Source organism: Ovis aries, chromosome 4, assembly GCF_016772045.2.
Source record: "Ovis aries strain OAR_USU_Benz2616 breed Rambouillet chromosome 4, ARS-UI_Ramb_v3.0, whole genome shotgun sequence".
Taxonomy (NCBI): Eukaryota; Metazoa; Chordata; class Mammalia; order Artiodactyla; family Bovidae; genus Ovis; species Ovis aries.
The window spans coordinates 113,097,857-113,114,986 of NC_056057.1; the positions used below are offsets into that span (position 1 = coordinate 113,097,857).

Consider the following 17,130-nt stretch of genomic DNA (forward strand, 5'->3'; position numbering starts at 1 on the left):
GGATTGAACCTAGGCCACCTGCGTTGAGAGCCCAGAGTCTTAGCTGCTGGGTCACCAGAGGAGCCTGCTCCTCTGTGTACTCTTGCCACCTCTTCCTGATATCATCTGCTTCTCTCAGGTCCATGCCGTTTCTATCCTGCATTGTGCCCGTCTTTGTATGAAATGTTCCCTTGGTGGCTCTGATTTTCTTGACGAGATCTCTAGTCTTCCCCATTCTATTGTTTCCACTATTTCTTTGCATTGTTTACTTAAGGCTTTCTTACCTCTCCTTGCTATTCTTTGGAACTCGGCGTTCAGGTGGATAGATCTTTCCTTTTGTCATTTGCCTTTCTCTTCTTTTCTCAGCTGTTTGTAAGGCCTCCTCAGACAACCATTTTGCATTTTTGCATTTCTTTTTCTTGGGGATGCTCTTGATCACTGCTTCCTGTACAATGTCACAAACCTCCACCCATAGTTCTTCAGGCACTCTGTCAGATCTAATCCCTTGAATTTCTTTGTAATTTCCACTGTATAATCGTAAGGGATTTGATTTAGGTCATACCTGAATGGTCTAGTGTTTTTCCCTACTTTCTTCAATCTAAGTCTGAATTTTGCAATAAGGAGTTCACTATCTGAGCCACAGTCAGCTCCTGGTCTTATTTTTGCTGACTGTATAGAGCTTCTCCATCTTCAGCTGCAAAGTATAGAACCAGTCTGATTTCGGTGTTGACCATCTAGCGCTGTCCATGTGTAGAGTCGTCTTTTGTGTTTTTGGAAGAGAGTGTTTGATATGACCAGTGTGTTCTCTTGGCAAAACTTACCTTGCTAGCATGTGACATCTTGTGCACACCAAAACCCAGTGGGAGGAGAAATTCAGCTGTTTTGGGGAAAGGATGAGGATTTCCAGAAACTGGGCCACCGCCCACTTTTTGACCTTTTATGGCCATCCTTGGAGCCGTTCTGGTGCCCGTTGATTTGTTGCGTAGCATACTGAGGTGTGGCAGTGAGTGTGCCCCGAGACCCAAGGTCTAGGGGAAGTCAGCCACCCGCCATCTTGGGCCTACTTGCTTCTAACCAGTTTGTGTCGTGTCCTTGGGCTGTGTCATTCTTTTAAAGGGTGTGTGCCATGCCCCCTTCAGTCTCGCTACCAATCCAGGACACGCCAGTTCCTCTCAAGTGGGGTGATGGAATGTGCCATGCAAGGTCGCGAAAAGGCAGATTGAAGTCAGAAAACATTTGCAAAGTGGTGGCTGAGATGTTAAGTTTCTTAAAACTAAGAGGATTCATCCTTGTGTTAGACATTTTTATGTTTCACTTTTGGACGTACCTATTTGAAGGTATGACATAAAGTGTTTTTAAGGTTAGGAATGGTGTTGTGGTTTCATAAAATATGAAGCCCCATAGCTTAGGTTCTACGTGTCAGAGTCGATCAGGCTTCAGAAGTTCGGGCACTGCCCACTCGTGTGGCTCCCGCTGTCCTCGATGTGCCTCAGCCCACAGAGAGCCCCACGTGGCCACTGAGGCGCAGGGCGCACTGGAGCCCTTGCAGGCTGTGACACCCATTCTTAGTGTTCCAGGTACCATGTGCCTCCCAGCATTTATTTTTTGGAGCCATTGAAGTAATTTGGTGTTTCCTAGTTTTGCACCAGAAATACTTGTTTAAAAACCACCACATTTTGATGTGATGTACATAGACAGTCCTCAGCGTGTGTCTGTAATGTTTTATATTGGCAAGTGCTGACTTAACACAGTATTGGATAGCTGATGTTCTTTATCTGTGGATTCATAATCCTGAGGCATTATAAATTGTATTTTGCAGTCGCTTCATACACTTAGAGATAATAGCCATTACCACTTGTCAACCCTGGTAGCTCAGTTGGTAAAGAATCCACCTGCAATGCAGGAGACGCTGGTTCAATTCCTGGGTTGGGAAGACCCGCTGGAGAAAGGATAGGCTACTCACTCCTGGCTATTCTGGCCTGGGGAATTCCATGGACTGTATAGTCCATGGGGTTGCAAAGAGTCAGACACGCCTGAGCGACTTCACTTCACTTCAGGCCTTGTCAACTATTTACTGTGTGTTAAATAGACCTGCCCCTATTTTGCAGGCTAGGAAACTGAGGCTTAGAGCAGTGAGAAGTAACTTGCCCATGACCATATATCTGTAGCTGTGGAGCTAAGCTTCAAACCCAGGTCTCCCTAAGTTCAGGGTACATTTTAAATGTTGATAATTCCTGCCCAATTCCCTTTTGCAAAAGGAGTGACCGGGGATTCACTGGCGGTCCAGTGGGGCTCGGTGCTCTCGCTGTCGGGGTCCAGAGTCAAGCCCTGGCGCAAGAAGTAAGATCTCGCAAGCTGCCAACTGCTCCTCCTCTCCCCCGAAAAGGAGTGACCATTCCCCCTCACTTTGAGCCTCACCACCATTTGTATTTTGCCAGATGCTAAGTGAATTTCTTTTTTTTTAATTCACAGGTAACTAGTGAGTTTGAACGTTTGGCTTCTTCTGTTAGCCATTTGTGTTGCTCTTTCTGGACATTTCCTTTGCCTTTTTTCCTTTGAGTTTGTCTGTTACGTTAGGTCAAGTAATGTAGACCTTTTGAAGACCAGCAAAACAGCATGTTAGTTGTGCTTGAATATAAGTTTTCCCAGCTCTTCTCCACACACTCTAATAAGCATAATGATTTTGAACTAAGCATCTACGTACGCATATTACACAGAGTGTGTTGTCACATAGAAAGCGAGATAATCTCTGCATCAGCGTGCAGAGGCGTCTGCCGGGGCCTGCAGACCCTGTGTTGCCATCAGTGTGTGGGCAGCGTCCTCTCACACTGCCCCTGTCCCGTGAGGCAGGCTGTTTGTTGAGAGAGGACTAATCAGTAACCTGTATTTCTTCTTCAGGTTTGCCTGCGATGAGATTTCACTGTCTCCATTCAAAGGACATCCTTTCTGAGCCGCTGTGAATACATTTGGAATGATAACTGTATATTTTCATCTGATGGAGAATTAGCTGAACCTTGACTAAGGATTGCTGCACTGGACGACTTCAGAATATTACTCACCATGTCATCCAACCGGAGTCAGAACCCCCACGGACTGAAGCAGATTGGCCTCGACCAGATCTGGGACGACCTCAGAGCTGGCATCCAGCAAGTGTACACCAGACAGAGCATGGCCAAGTCCAGATACATGGAACTCTACACGTATCCTCCTGTGTCAGCCGAGGTCGTTTGCTTAGGATTTTGATCCTTTACTGGTCCGGCCCGTGACTCGTTAGAAATTTTACATCACGTGTTCTCTCTGCAGTTCATCCCATGATAGAATCAGTAAGGTTTGTTTTTAGCCTTCAAAGTTAACTCATGTACTCTTTCTGCGTGTACGAACAGAGGTGAAAGTGGCTACGTGGTGGTCTAAAGCAGTGCTGCTCAGCCCAGGAGCCGCTTGTGGCTGTTTTCGTTTGGAATCATTAGTCATGGTACCCGTGTTGTAAGCGCACTGTAGGTAATCACTTCAGCCAGGGCAGGAAGTTCTATGGCAGGGTGCTGCTTACCGCTGGGGGCTTTGGTTTCTGTATTGTCTGGGGCTGCCCTCATGCGGTGGGGCAGGGTGGAAGAGCTTGCATCAGAAGTGGTCTGGTCCACAAAGCAGGAAATATTTACCGTCTGGTCCGTCATGGGACAGGCTTGTGACTCCCACGTAAAGGGTCACCATGTGGAGCAAAAGTTAAATTGTTGTGGCCTTGTTTTACAACTACGGTGTTCAGGTATTTCACTCTATATGGTCCCTGGTAGGTGCAAGGGACTGCCATGTACTTGGGAGGTTGTGTTGTCTGCTGTATGCAGTCGGCCCTCCTGATCCTCGGATGCGGAACTCCAGCTGGACTGGCCGTTTTATATGAGGGACTTGAGCGCCCACAGCTTCTGGCGTGGGAAGGTGGAGTGGTCCTGGAACCTGACCGCCACAGGTACCAAGAGATGGCTGAGTGTGTGTGCACCAAGGCTTACTACTTAACTTGTAGAATTTCTTGAGTCCATTCAAATATCAGAAATTGCAGTTGAAGCTAACTCACCAAAGGGCGGATTGCTACTGATTTGCTAATTTTAGGAGTTTAAAGTTGTTAGTTTGGAGCAGATTTACGTTTAAAGCTTTAATGTGTATCAGTGATTGTCAAACTTGCTTATGTGATAGTCCAGGAGGCCCTCGACTATGCTAATATTTTACGGCCTTAAAAAAGTTTAACATTAATTTGAATAGGTATGAAACTATTTGTCTATCTCTAAAATGAAAACTTATTGTGGATATAGACCAGTATTCATAAATACACGTATACTTAGGCTGTGGACTACTTCAAAAAATAGCCTCGTTGTTGAGCTATAATGCACATACCATAAAATGCACCCTTGTTACGTGCGCAGGGCAGAAGTTTTCGGCGTACTCACACGTTGTGCAACCGTAACCACTGTCTAAATTTAGAGGCTTTTCATCACCCCCCAGAGCAACTAACTCTGCACCCTTGCTAGTCACTTCCCATCTGTCCTCCCCCCAGTTCTGGCAACTGCTAACCTACTTTCTGTTTCTATGAATTTGCCTATTCTGGACATTTCACATAAATGGAATCACGCAGTGTGTGGCCTTCTGTGGCTGGCTTCTTTGACTTAGCATAATGTTCCCAGGCCTCATTCTTGTTGCAGCGCGTGTCAGCACATCATTCCTTTTTACAGCTGAATTTGATGCATATTCCGTATTTTGCTTATTCATCCGTCAGTGATGGATATCTGGCTATTATAAACCATATTGTTATAAATATTGTGTGTTTTTGTGTTTTGTGTAGGCATGTGTTAAAAAGCATGTGTATATGTAAGAGTGGAATCACTGGGTCTTGTGACGTGTCGAATACTTTTAAGGAGGCCGTAATCTTTACAAATGAAGAGGATATTGATCCCCTCAAGAAGGTTGTGGCTTGCTAGGTGTGACAGGTTTTGTGGTTGGAGGTTTTTGAGGTGTGTGTGTGTGTGTTTTTTTTTTTTTTCAGTTGGTTATTTTGTTTAATTCTTATAACTCCTAGAGCTAAAGATGGTGATTCCAGTGATGAAACAAGGCCCTTGGTTGGATTTCTGCATGCTAACAATAGGGGAGCGCTAGAATAGAATGATGGAAATTTAGCTGCTGGTTGGTCTCCAGGGAGCTTATTAGTTTTCATTTTTGACCAGCCCAGATTGTTCCTTGTTCAGTATAATGTTTTGGTCTTAGAACTCTTTCTCTGCTTGCTGCAATTACTAAATTCTTTTATTCTATAAATGTAGTTTGTCATTTTGATACTTCCCATTAAAAAAAAAATTTTTTTTTTTTTTCAGAAATAACTCTTGAGTAAGATTCTTCTAGTTTTGTCTGAGAAGATAATAGTTTCATTTATTTAGTACATTTATTAAGAGTGGAGAATCTGCCACCCTTGAGCTGTTGCTGTAAAACTCCTCACCAAACCCTCCTGGGTTGGGACACACAGTTTTTCAGGGCGTGAGCCCACTATGCCCCCCTTTGCTGGCAGAGCAATTAAACTCTTCTTTTCTACTTCTCCCCTCCCCCGCAAAAAAGAGATTGGAGGTTCTGAACTTGACATTAATTCCTTAGGTATTATTTGTGAAATCAGAGCTGCCATTTGAGTCCTGGGTATCAGATGCTGTGCTGAGAACCATCTACATCTGCTTGGAGGCTTTCATCAGTCACCCACAAGGGCTGGTGGTAGTAACCCTCCTGCAGTGCTGTCAGAAACCCAGTCTCCCAGAGCTTGGGTAACTTGCCTAGTTGCTATAGCAACCAGGGCAGTGATGATGCTCATCTGAAACTCTTAGTAGCCTGACTCTAGAAACTGCCTTTATCCATTCTGTGGCCTTCAGATTCTGAATGTGAATGAGCCATAGTTCTCAAAATATTTTCTGTATTTCCTTAGGAAGTTCCAAAAGAGTCTGATCAACCCTTAAAGATTAACTTTTAGGATGCAGATGAGACAGAATGTCTACTTGTGTTTATTAATTGAATTTCTGAAAATCATAAACTTCTGCTCCCTCCTTCACCTGCATTTTTTAACATCAGTGTTATTTTCCAGTATAGAGGAGCTCAAGTCATCTGGCACATTTTTCTAGAATGCATCTTCACTTCCATTTCAGTCATTTACACACAGCTTTTGGAAACTGTGTGTCGCCATACCAGGGTTCTATCTCAGCCTCAGTTTACATAACAGTGTTTGTAAAAGCTATCTCTTTTGGGTGTACATTCAGTCTCCATGTAACCGCTCAGCTGCATCGCCCTTTAAAATAATCTCCCAGGCTGGTTTCCAGTGACGGATGTTCTAGCCCTGGCTTGTGAGGTTGTGTTTCAGGCTGGGAGGTACTTTGGATCCTGGGGAGGAGGAGCAGACTGCGTCTCCCTTCTGCTGTCAGACCGGGGCCTGGTGGAGGAGGGCTGGCCGGGAGAAGGAGGAGGGGTCCTTTGCCTGTCGTCAGTGTCGACAGCAGCTCACAGCGAGATCTTTACCCTCTGTTTATCTTCGAGAAACATGTGACACGTTTTCCAGAGAAAAGTAACCAACTTCTGGAAGTGGAACTAGTGTTCCTAGAGCGATTAGCAACCACTGGCACCCCCGGTGCTATAACAAGAAGGTGGGTTATTATACAGCATAAATGTTCTTGATTTCTCAACTCAGAGTAGCAGAAGAAAGAGAAGGCAACTTGAGGAAATGGGGGAAAAAAAAGGTTCCAGAGCACCTGAGTCAGAATGATCTAGTTCAGTTATTAATCACTTTGTTCCCAGCCGTTCACAAAGGCTTCCCTTTTCTCCTGAAAGTTCAGCCTGTGGCCCTGGCTGCCCACTGGATGCCTGTTAGCAGGTCTGCTTTTCTGTCTCAGGTGTGTACAGTGCAGTGCAGCAACTTTCTTTTGTTTTTTCTTTTTGGAGTAAAATATAGGAGTACATTCTATGCTGGTGGGTAAATAATAGTAGAGTCTCTTTCTTTTTCTTTTGAACTTGAAATGGGTAGTGACGTTTCCTATTTGGTTTCTTTCTTTCTTCTTTTTAAAATAATTCATTAATTTATGGCGGTGCTGGGTCTTCATTGCTCCACAGCCCTCTTCTCTGGTTGTGCTGAGCACAGGCTGCTCTCTAGCTGTGGTGGTGTTGGGGAGCTCGGGCTTCAGAAGTAGGTGCTCTGAAGCTTGCGGAATCTTCCTGGACCAGGGATCGAACTCATGTCCCCTGCATTGGCAGGTGGATTCTTACCACTAAGCCACCAGGGAAGTCTCCTATTTGAGCTTCTTGACACCACTGTGTTTCCACGCCCAGCTCAGAGAGCAGGCGCGGGTCCTGACTTTGGGCAGGGGGTGCGGCGTGATGAGGGGCCCCCCGTGGCATACCTGACAGCGGCTGGTCATGGCTGGCCTAGCTGGCAGGCCATCTGGTTAAGTTTGTTGGTTTTGCTTAGCCCCCAGTCTTCCTGCTTCTCACTTCCAAGTCATTCTTTTTTTTTTTTTCTGAAGTTGTTATTCACCTAGAATCATAATTTTAGCCTCCCTTGGAGTCAGTTTAAACTTCTATGTTGATGTCTTTCTCTTTTTCTTTTTCCTCTCTGCCTGCAGAAGTTCTCAGACACTTGACAGGGTCTGTTTTCCTCCCTGTGGTGCTGTGAGCTGAGTTAGTTTATTCTGATTTCAAAGTTCCTTTTTTCCCTGGCAGTTGCATTAAGGACAATGTATGTTCCTATTTCCTAGCCTGGGCTGCTTACCTGTCCACAAGTTGGAATACAAGCATATTCAGAATTCGCAGTTAAGCTCTGTCCCCACAGTCTGCGTGGAGAAGGAAATGGCAACCCACTCCAGTATTCTTGCTTGGAGAATCCCATGGACAGAGGAGCCTGGTGGGCTGCCGTCTATGGGGTCGGACAGAGTTGGGCCCGACTGAAGCGACTTAATAGCAACAGCAGCAGCAGCTGTCACAGTCTGTGACTCAGTTCGCATCACTGGGGTGGGGGTGCTCTCCCCCCGAGAGAGGCTCCTGGGCCCCTGGCAGGGCTGAGAGCCCCCAGGCCATGCAGTCGCGCCGCTGCTCAGTGCCCGCCAGCCGCGCGTGGCGTCACCGCTGCCTTCTCGGTCGCCGGCTCCCCCCAACCCCGCCTGCTCCTCCGTGGCAGCTGTGGCCGTGGGGCTGGTGTTCCCTGCGGCAGCCGCCCTCCCTGCCCACCTGCCCAGGATTCTCTGTCCTGTATAGAAACTCGGGCTCTTCGAAAAGCAGATCAGACAGAAAGAATGTCAGATTGTTTTCACAGTGCCTTGGGATGGTCCCAGTCCACCTTGAGGTGACCGTGCAGCCAGTGAAGGTATTTGGACATCTCTCATCTTGTACTTTTTATTCAGGAGGCGTAACATTAATCCGGTTTTGCTCACCTAACAAGCATGGCTTTCATCAAATAAACCTAAATGTATAGAAGTATTTTCTTCCAAACGTACGCAGCTCTTCATATATATATATATATATACACACACACACACACACATATATATACGCATACATATATACACACACATATACACACACGCACACACATATATATATATACACACACACATTTATCCATATTTTTAGAATAAGACTCTGAAGGATATAACTGGTTCACAGAGTGAAGAAATGCAAAAGGTCAGTAAGCCTGTAGGAAAATTTTTAACCTCTTATTTGTTAAAGAAATGAAGAATTTAAGACATTTTAAACCTATCGGGTTGACAGCCGTTTTAGAGAAGTGATTGTAGCCAGTGCTGGCCCATGTGGAAGAAGCTGGTGTTGCCACAGTTAGGTGGTATCAATCTGCTATGATCTTTCTGGGGAAGTTTAGAAATATAAAGACATAAAAAAGTACTTTGGCCCACTGATTTTTGTTTTATAACTTTTAACTGTCCTAAGGAAATGTGCTGAGTCATTAAAGTCCTTTCCAGCTCTTAGAGACCCCACGGACTGGAGCGCACCAGGCTCCTTTGTCCATGGCATTTCCCAGGCAAGAATAGTGGAGTGGGTTACCATTTCCTGCTCCAGTTATGTTCAAATTGTATGTGCCAGGGGTTCAGAATATTTTATAATTGGAAACAACGGGAAACAACCTCATTCTTCAACACTGCTGCTGCTTCTAAGTCGCTTCAGTTGCGTACGACTCTGTGGGACCCCATAGATGGCAGCCCACCAGGCTCCGCCGTCCCTGGGGTTCTCCAGGCAAGAATACTGGAGTGGGTTGCCATTTCCTTCTCCAATGCATGAAAGTGAAAAATGAAAGCGAAGTCGCTCAGTCATGCCCGACTCTTAGCGACCCCACGGACTACAGCCTACCAGGCTCCTCCGTCCACGGGATTTTCCAGGCAAGAGTACTGGAGTGGGATTTGATATAAATGGCCATAAACAGCCATTAAAAATTCACTGACGAATACTATTCATTGACATGTAACACTGTTCCTAATAATGGGGAATGCAGGGTATGAAATGGTTTGTGTGACGTGAAGCCCCAGGACACCATCTGTACTTTCGGAAAGCTTTGCGCAGCGTGGGAAGTGTCTGTCCGTAGGTATTGGGCTCGTGGATGGTGCTTTAAAACCTCACCTGTGCTTTCTAGCCTGTCAGTATAGAGCATACTTTTTAAAATACAGTTGATTCGTTTTTGCTTATTTCCCTTGTGCAGCTAGAAGTCCTAGTTATTTCACTGGCTTGCAAAATTCCTTCTGTCTTTCGTTACTGACACGGTACTGTTAAAATAGTTTTGGGGATTGAGAAACCAAATCTATCTTCCAGAGGAAACCCATAGAAATTATATTGGGTTGGCCATAAAGATGTTACAGAAAAACCCGAGTGAACCTTTTGGCCAACTCAGTAATCATATCGCGTAGTTGTCTCTGGAGGCAATTTTGGGGGTTTTATTAGTGTAAACATGGTATGTTGAGCTTTCTTCTTCTAAATTTGATTCATGGTGTGTATACTCAGAGCACTTTGAGCTTTGTTAAAACAAATTTTGTGGTTAATCACAAGCTGTTGCGTGCAGTTTTTGCCTTTGAAATAAATGTGGATTTATTTGCTTCACTTGGGATATTCCTTTTCAGAGCCGTACCTGCCACAGCCCAGAGAGAACCTGACTCTTTAGTAGCTTTGCAGACGACAGTGTAGGGTGGGTGGCGGGTGGCGGGCCTGCCGGTGGCTGCAGCTGGGACGTTTGGACACAGCTTGTAGTGCAGAGCCCTTGCAAATGATGTTGACACAGGCAGCTGCTCAGATTTCCGCTGTAAGTTCACCTGGATGAGAAGGGGTCGCAGAAACTGGTTCTGTTCAGAGGGAAAATGGCTTGAGTTTGGTAGGAACTGAAAGTCACAGATTGATTCCCCAGATGTGTCGACTTTATGTTGTCAGGCTGGTGCTCTCTGGTAACAGACAGTGGCGGCCAGTGCCCAGTCATAAAGTGTTCACAGGCGCCCTGGGCATCACAGCCAGGGACGGCGTGTGGTCACACAGAGTGCCTGGATGCCCGAGGCGGGGCGGGCACCCAGGCAATGTCTGCCTGGAGCTTTGCCTGTCACTTGACCCCTTTCACGGTGACTTGTCCCTACCAGTCACGCAAAGAGTGTGTTTTGGTGAACGATGGAGTAGTTGTGGGATGCAGAAGAGTCATGTGCCTGTTTCAGAGGCAGGCCCAGGCTCTGCCCTTAATGGCTGAGTGTGGGCAGAGACCCCAGGTGTCTGCCTCGGGCCCCACTCACTGTCCCAGTCTGGCTGCGGTGCCAAAGGAACCCTTCAGGGAACCTTTTGAAAACAAGGTCAGCGTTTTAAAGGTCAGCAGCGTGGCCTTGTCAGGCTTCACTGCCCTAGTGTAAAGCAGCCAGCCCACTGACTCCCGAAGGAGGCTTCTGTTTGCTTGCCCCCGTTTCCTCCTCAGGGTCCCCAGGCCAGCTTCTCAGATGAGGAGCAGCTAGGCTTTGGGCTGAAGCTTTGCACAGTCAGGCACAACTGCCCATTTTATGGCCCAAATCTTGCTTATAGGAAAAACTGCATGGGCTTGAGAGTAGATCGCCGTGGGGGCTTTCTGCTATGTAATTTTTGATTTTAGATACATAATCCTGTTGTAAACCTAGACTAACAAGGCGCACAGTGGAAAGCACACATCTTCTCAGCCACACACCACCCTCACCCCTTCCCCCCCATCGAGTCTCTCCAGTGCTGTCTCGGTCATGTCTGTCTGTCTGCGTGTTACCTGCACACACATATACAGAAAAAGAGAGTTTGTGTGCAGCTTAGAAATATACTTTAACACCCTTTCCCAGGTTTTAGCAACCATGTGCCTGGGATGGTCTCCTGGTCATCGGTCCTGCAGGGAACTTGCTCTGAATCCTCCCCTGAGTGTGAGGGCCAGTCTTGACGCAATATTGTTTTCTGCGGCTGTCTCACCACCCGGAATTGTTCCTGTCTGCTCTAGAAACAAACGTCTTTGTTGAAGACCATAGAGAAACGCATTCTCCTTGATTCCTTTGATAGCATTTGCACGTTAGTTAGCTGTGGGGTTGCCTTAACCATTGGTTCTGTTACATAAATGCTATTAGACATGCTGAAGATAAATACTCTGAAACCAAAATTAATTTTGGCACGTAGCAGCCTGGATGCAAAATATGTTTATTTCGGATTGTTCATAGTTAGGTCATCTGTTTAATTTTAGGGTTCTGACTTAGTTATTGTTAATTTTGTGTTCTGTTTTATTTTTATGTTCTATAGATAATATTCTGGCTTGTATTTTTCCTTTTTCTGTGGTGTTTCAAGTATTATAGGGCTTCCCAGTTGGCTCAGATGGGAATCTGCCTGCAATGCAGGAGACCTGGGTTCTATCCCTGGCTTGGGAAGATCCCTTGGAGAAGGAAAAGGCTACCCACTCCAGTATTCTGGCCTGGAGAATTCAACTGCACGACTTTCACTTTCTTTCAGCTATTATAAGCTATCTCAAATGCTTTAAAGCAGTGGAAGGGTGTGTATGTGTATGTGATGCAATATTTAATAGTCTCATTTCATTAATTGGAAAGTCTTTGATGATGGGCAATACAGAAAGCTATTATTGCAGAGGAGATGCTCAGAGAAGGGAGAAAGACGCTGACACTATTGAAGTTGGAAGGCTTCAAGAACTAGTGAAAGCTAAGTGAACCTCAAAAGAGGAATATAAATAAGGAGGAAAAAATGAGAAAAGGGAGAAAGCCTTGCAGAGTTTTGCTTGAGGGGGAAAGATGGATGTGAAAGTGGGAAGTGGCACCACGAGAGGACACGAGGCTGGCCAGGAGTAGATGCTGTCAGGCTGGCCACAGGACTTAGTTTCACTGGCTTTGACACAGAACGACTCCAGATTGTGGTGAACCTTGCAGACCAGGTAATGTGTTTGTTACTGTTATTTTTTGAAAGCAGTGTAGGTCCACAGGGATGGACATATGACTTAAGAATCCGTGACTTGAGGAGGATGAATCTGGAAGCCAAATGGAGTTAAAACCGGAAAGAGATCAAAGGCACAGGAAGACCAGCTTGGTCTTGGCAATCCAAGCGCGATGTTGTGCAAGTTCTGAACTAGGGTAGTGGTGATGGAAACAGGAAACAAAAGGAGCAGATTTCTGGGCTTCTGGCTGAAGGTGAAATTTGTTTTGACTTTCCCATTGGTGGCATCACTAAAATGATCATAATAAAATCATTTTAAATCAGTGAAGACAAAGAATGGAAGAGAGCTTAGATGAGAAATTTAACCATTTGTTTGTTTGTTCTTTTTATTTAATGCAAAGCAGACTGAGTCGCCGCACTGGTCCCTGGGGTGTAGGAAGCCTCGCCTTAGAGGGAATGTCCCCGAGGAAGGTGCCAGCCACAGCCCCGCCGGCCCTGTAGGCCGGAGAAGCTCAGAGCCTGAAGGCTCCGGCCTGGCAGAAGGTGGAGGGGTGAGAGGTGGTGCTGGGAGGTGAGCGATAGCCCCCGAGTCTGCAGACCTAGAGCCTGTCACGTCCCTCTCCTCGAGTGTGGAACTCCCGACAGCTGAGAGCCTGTATCCCAGGCAGAAGACTCGCTGCTTCTGTTTAGGACACATTGAGTGGGCATTAATTGCATTAATTTGCAAACGGGAGGCCTAGCAGAAGTTGGGATAAATAGGAACTAACAACCGTGGCTGTGATAAGAAGTTAGCATTTAGAGTGACTGGTCCATCATGCTGTACCAGAACACTGCTGGTGATGCTAGGGACAGAACAGTTCTCTGGGAAAACTGAACAGCCTGAAAAATAATGCATTTGTCGACACAAAAGGTGAGCCGTGCAGAACTATGGCCCACCAGCCTCCCTCAGGCCAGTGGTGTTCTCAGTTGGTTTTTTAGTGCCTTATCATTATGAGTACTAAGGATTAATAGTTGTATGAAAGAACAGAATAGGCATAGAATGAAAGAGAACAGGAAGAAACTGACAATACAGGGAAAAGAAGAAAATGTGTTTAGAAGTAACATTTTTGAATGTTAGTCACAAAGTCTGAGATGAGAATCTCCTCATGGCAGTAAGTTAGGAACAGGACACTGTGAGAAGAGAACTCACATTTGCAGTGGCAACTCAGGTTTTAAAAAGAATAGTAATAGAAGACCCTGAAGGACATTAAAAAGGAAAGATACGAGGGCAAGTAGCTTTGCGAACAGAAGCAAGCCAGGAGGCCCACTATCTGACTGTTAGAAATTCTAAAGAAAAACATGGAGAGAAGAGTTTTTGAATTTATAATAGTGTTCTTAGAGAGTATAAAATAACTTCCCAGAAGTGAAGATGTTAAATCACTAGTGCTGAAGATAATCAGGAAGAAAAGATGGATCCTGCAGACAAAACCATGAAGTTTCTATGCACATAGAATTAAGAGAGAGCCAGCAGCCTGTGGGTTGAATGTGAGAGCAGGACAGAGTTCCTGGATTAGCACTGCTGGGAAGGTGCAGAGAGCAGTCAGTTCCCAAGAGTAGCTCGTCCTTATGAAGAGGGCTTCCCTGGTGGCTCAATGGTAAAGCATCTGCCTGCCAATATAGGAGACTCAGGAGACTCAAGTTTGATCCCTGGATAGGGAAGATCCCCTGGAGGAGGACATGGCAACCCACTCCAGTAATCTTACCTGGAAAATTCTGTGGACAGAGGAGCCTGGCGGGCTGCAGTCCATGGGGTTGCAAAGAGCTGGGCACGACTGAGCGCACACACATGGAAGAGGCACAGTCAGGGGAAGTGAGCATAGTTTAGCAGCTCGAGTACTGAGGTAGTTGGAGCCTAGCAGCCTGTCTTAGGCCATCAGTTTATCACAACACAGTTAAGAGCACCGTTAGAGTAAGTCTTAATAAATAAAAATAATAAGAGGACCAAAGTGGTACGTAGGCATTTGCTCAGTAGTAGATACATGACTGGCTCTGTAGCTTTGCTTCTGGTTTTAGGTAGTAAAGCATTTCTAATTGTCTTTAGCTAATTGGGCTTCCCTGGCTGCTCTGTGGTAAAGAATCCGCCTGCCAACGCAGGAGACGTGGGTTTGATCCCTGTGTCGGGAAGATGCCTTGGAGGAAGAAATGACAACCCATTCCAGTATTCTTACCTGAGAAATCCCATGGACAGAGGAGCCTGGTGGGCTACCGTCCTTAGGGTCACAAAAGAGTTGGGTACAACTTAGCAACTCAGCAACAACAGCAGACATCAGAAGTTTAGGTTTTTTATGTTTTGCTTTGAAGGTTTTTACATGTTATTTTCTGTCTTGGAGTTTTCAACCTTTTATCATAAAAAAATTTCAGACAGACAAAGAAGTCAAAAGAATTTTACAGTGAAGACCCATTTTACTGGACTTGCTCAATCACGTATCTGTCTACCCTGAATCCGTATATCCATCCATCCATTTTATTTTGTGTGTTTCAGAGTAAGCTATAGACAACAATACACTTCTCACTAAATGCTTGAGCATGTACATCATTAGTATTTGAAATTTGTTTATAGTTTCCAGTCGAGAAGCGTTGTCTAGCACATTTGCCGAAGGAACCCAAAAGCCTACCCAGATAGAGGGTGTCTTCATCCCTGTGGAAGGTTCCTTAATGCTTCCCAGGGCATCCTGGCCTCCCCTACAGCAGCTACCATAGATTAGTTTGGCAGTTCCCAGGAGTTCATCCAAAGGGCAATAGAGAGTATGTTCCCCTTCATGTAAGGCTGCTTTCATTCAGGGCGTTTTTGAGATTTATCCGTGTTATCTAAGTGGCAGTAGTTTTCTTTCCCTTTTGCTGAGTCATATTCCATTGTTTGAATACCACAGCTTCTTGATTCATTCTTCTAATGATAGATACCTGGGCTGTTTCCCTTTTTTTTGCTATAGCAGGGGGAAAAACTATATCTAAGTGGAGATCTTTTGGGGAGATGCTTTTATATCTCTTGGGCCAACAGAGCAGTGGAATTGCTGCATTGTGTATTAATGGTATGTTTGACTGTGTAAGAAACTGACCAACTGTTTTTCCAAAGTGGCTGTATCATTTTGAATTCACGCGAGCAATGTTTGTGAATTCTAGTTGCCCCACAATATTGCCGACGCCTGCTCGGAACGTCATTCTCTCTCATTTCAGCCGTTCTGGAAGTGTGTGTCATGGTACTTCATGGTTTTTATTTGCATTTCCCCAGTGATTAATGAAGTTGAGTCATTTTCATATGCTAGTGTACCATTTGTATGTTGTCTTTTGTAAAGTATTTGAGTCTTGGGGGCTTTTTGGGGGGATTAATATGCTTTTTATTTTTGAGTTGTAGGAGTTCTCTGTTTAGGAGGCCAGCGTTTTCTCAGACATGTCTTGCTGATATTTCCTCCCAGTCTCAGGCTTGCTATTCCTTTTCTTAATGGTGTTTTTGAGTGAGCAGGTAGTTTATTTTGAGGAAACCTAATTTGTTTATTTTCCTTTAGAGTTATCTTCTGTGACCTATGAGAAACCTTTGTCTGGATCACAAAGATACTGTGTTTTCCTCTGGAAGCTTTGTGGTTGGGCTTTTCCATTTAGGTCTTTGTGTGTGGTGTGAGGTGGGGCTGGAGGTTGCTCTTTCCACCAGGTGGCTCTGCAGTTATTCCAGCATCATTTGTTTCCCCCCCAGGGGCAGTTTGGTACCTTTGTTAAAACTGCCAGTGTAAATGTGGTTTTATTACTAAAATTGTTTCATTGAAATGTGACCAGTGTAAAGGGAGAATGTATTACTACTTTGATTTGTTTATATTTTGCAAAGTATGGTTGCATCTATATTCATGTGGGATTATTGGTTGCTGTTTTCATTTTTTATAATTTCTTACTGTAGCATTATGAAAATTCTTGAAGTCAGATAGTATAAGTCTTCCAACTTTGTTCTCCTACCTCAGGATTTTTTGACTATTCTAATTCCTTTGCATTTCTCTATAATAAGTTTTATTTTCAGTTTGTCAATTTCTGCCCTAAAAATCACTGGATTACAATTGGTATTGTGTTGAATTTTTTAAAAGCAGTCTTTTTGAGATATAATTCACATGCCATACAATTCATCCATTTAAAATGTTCGTTTCAATCATTTTCAGTATATTCACAGGTATATTCAATCATCACATTTTAGAGCATTCTCATCTCAGAAAGAAACCCTGTACCCTTGAGCTGTTCCTTCCTTAGTCCCCTGCCTCCCTGCTGATCTCCTTTCTGTCTGTAGATTTGTCAGTTCTGAACATTTCATGTAATGTAATCATGCTTGATACGTGGACTGAAGCTTATGTCCGAAAATTCACATGTTGAAGCCCCGACCCCAGTTTTGCAGTGTTTAGATGGGATCTTTAGGGAAATACTTAAGATTAAATGAGGTCATAAGGTAGGGCCCTGATCTATAGGATTGGTGTCCTTAAGTCTTAAAGACCCTCAAGACAGTATTATAAATGTTAGTTTTAAATCATTCTTCGTTTTTTAAAGAATTAAGGAAAATAGTCTTTTATATTTGCACAGCTATTTATTATTTCTGATGCTCTTCATTCTTTTCTAAAGATCCAGGATTTAACCTGGTATGAATTCCTCTGTACCTAGAATTTAAGTTTGTACTACATGAACGCTCCTGATTTTATTTTATCTGAAATTACCCTATTTTGCCTTCCT

The 17,130-nt window shown here is 44.7% G+C and overlaps 1 protein-coding gene across 5 annotated transcripts in view; it reads left to right on the forward strand.

Annotated features, from left to right (window-relative positions):
* The window catches only part of CUL1 (cullin 1), an 89,675-nt gene that overhangs the window by 32,126 nt on the left and 40,419 nt on the right, over positions 1–17,130 (forward strand). For all 5 annotated transcript variants that reach the window (XM_060415186.1, XM_042248974.2, XM_042248973.2 and 2 more), the window contains exon 2: positions 2,878–3,179. In XM_060415186.1, the coding sequence (XP_060271169.1) occupies positions 3,040–3,179 (140 nt within the window). In that variant the 5' untranslated portion in view covers positions 2,878–3,039. The remainder of the gene's footprint in view (positions 1–2,877; positions 3,180–17,130) is intronic.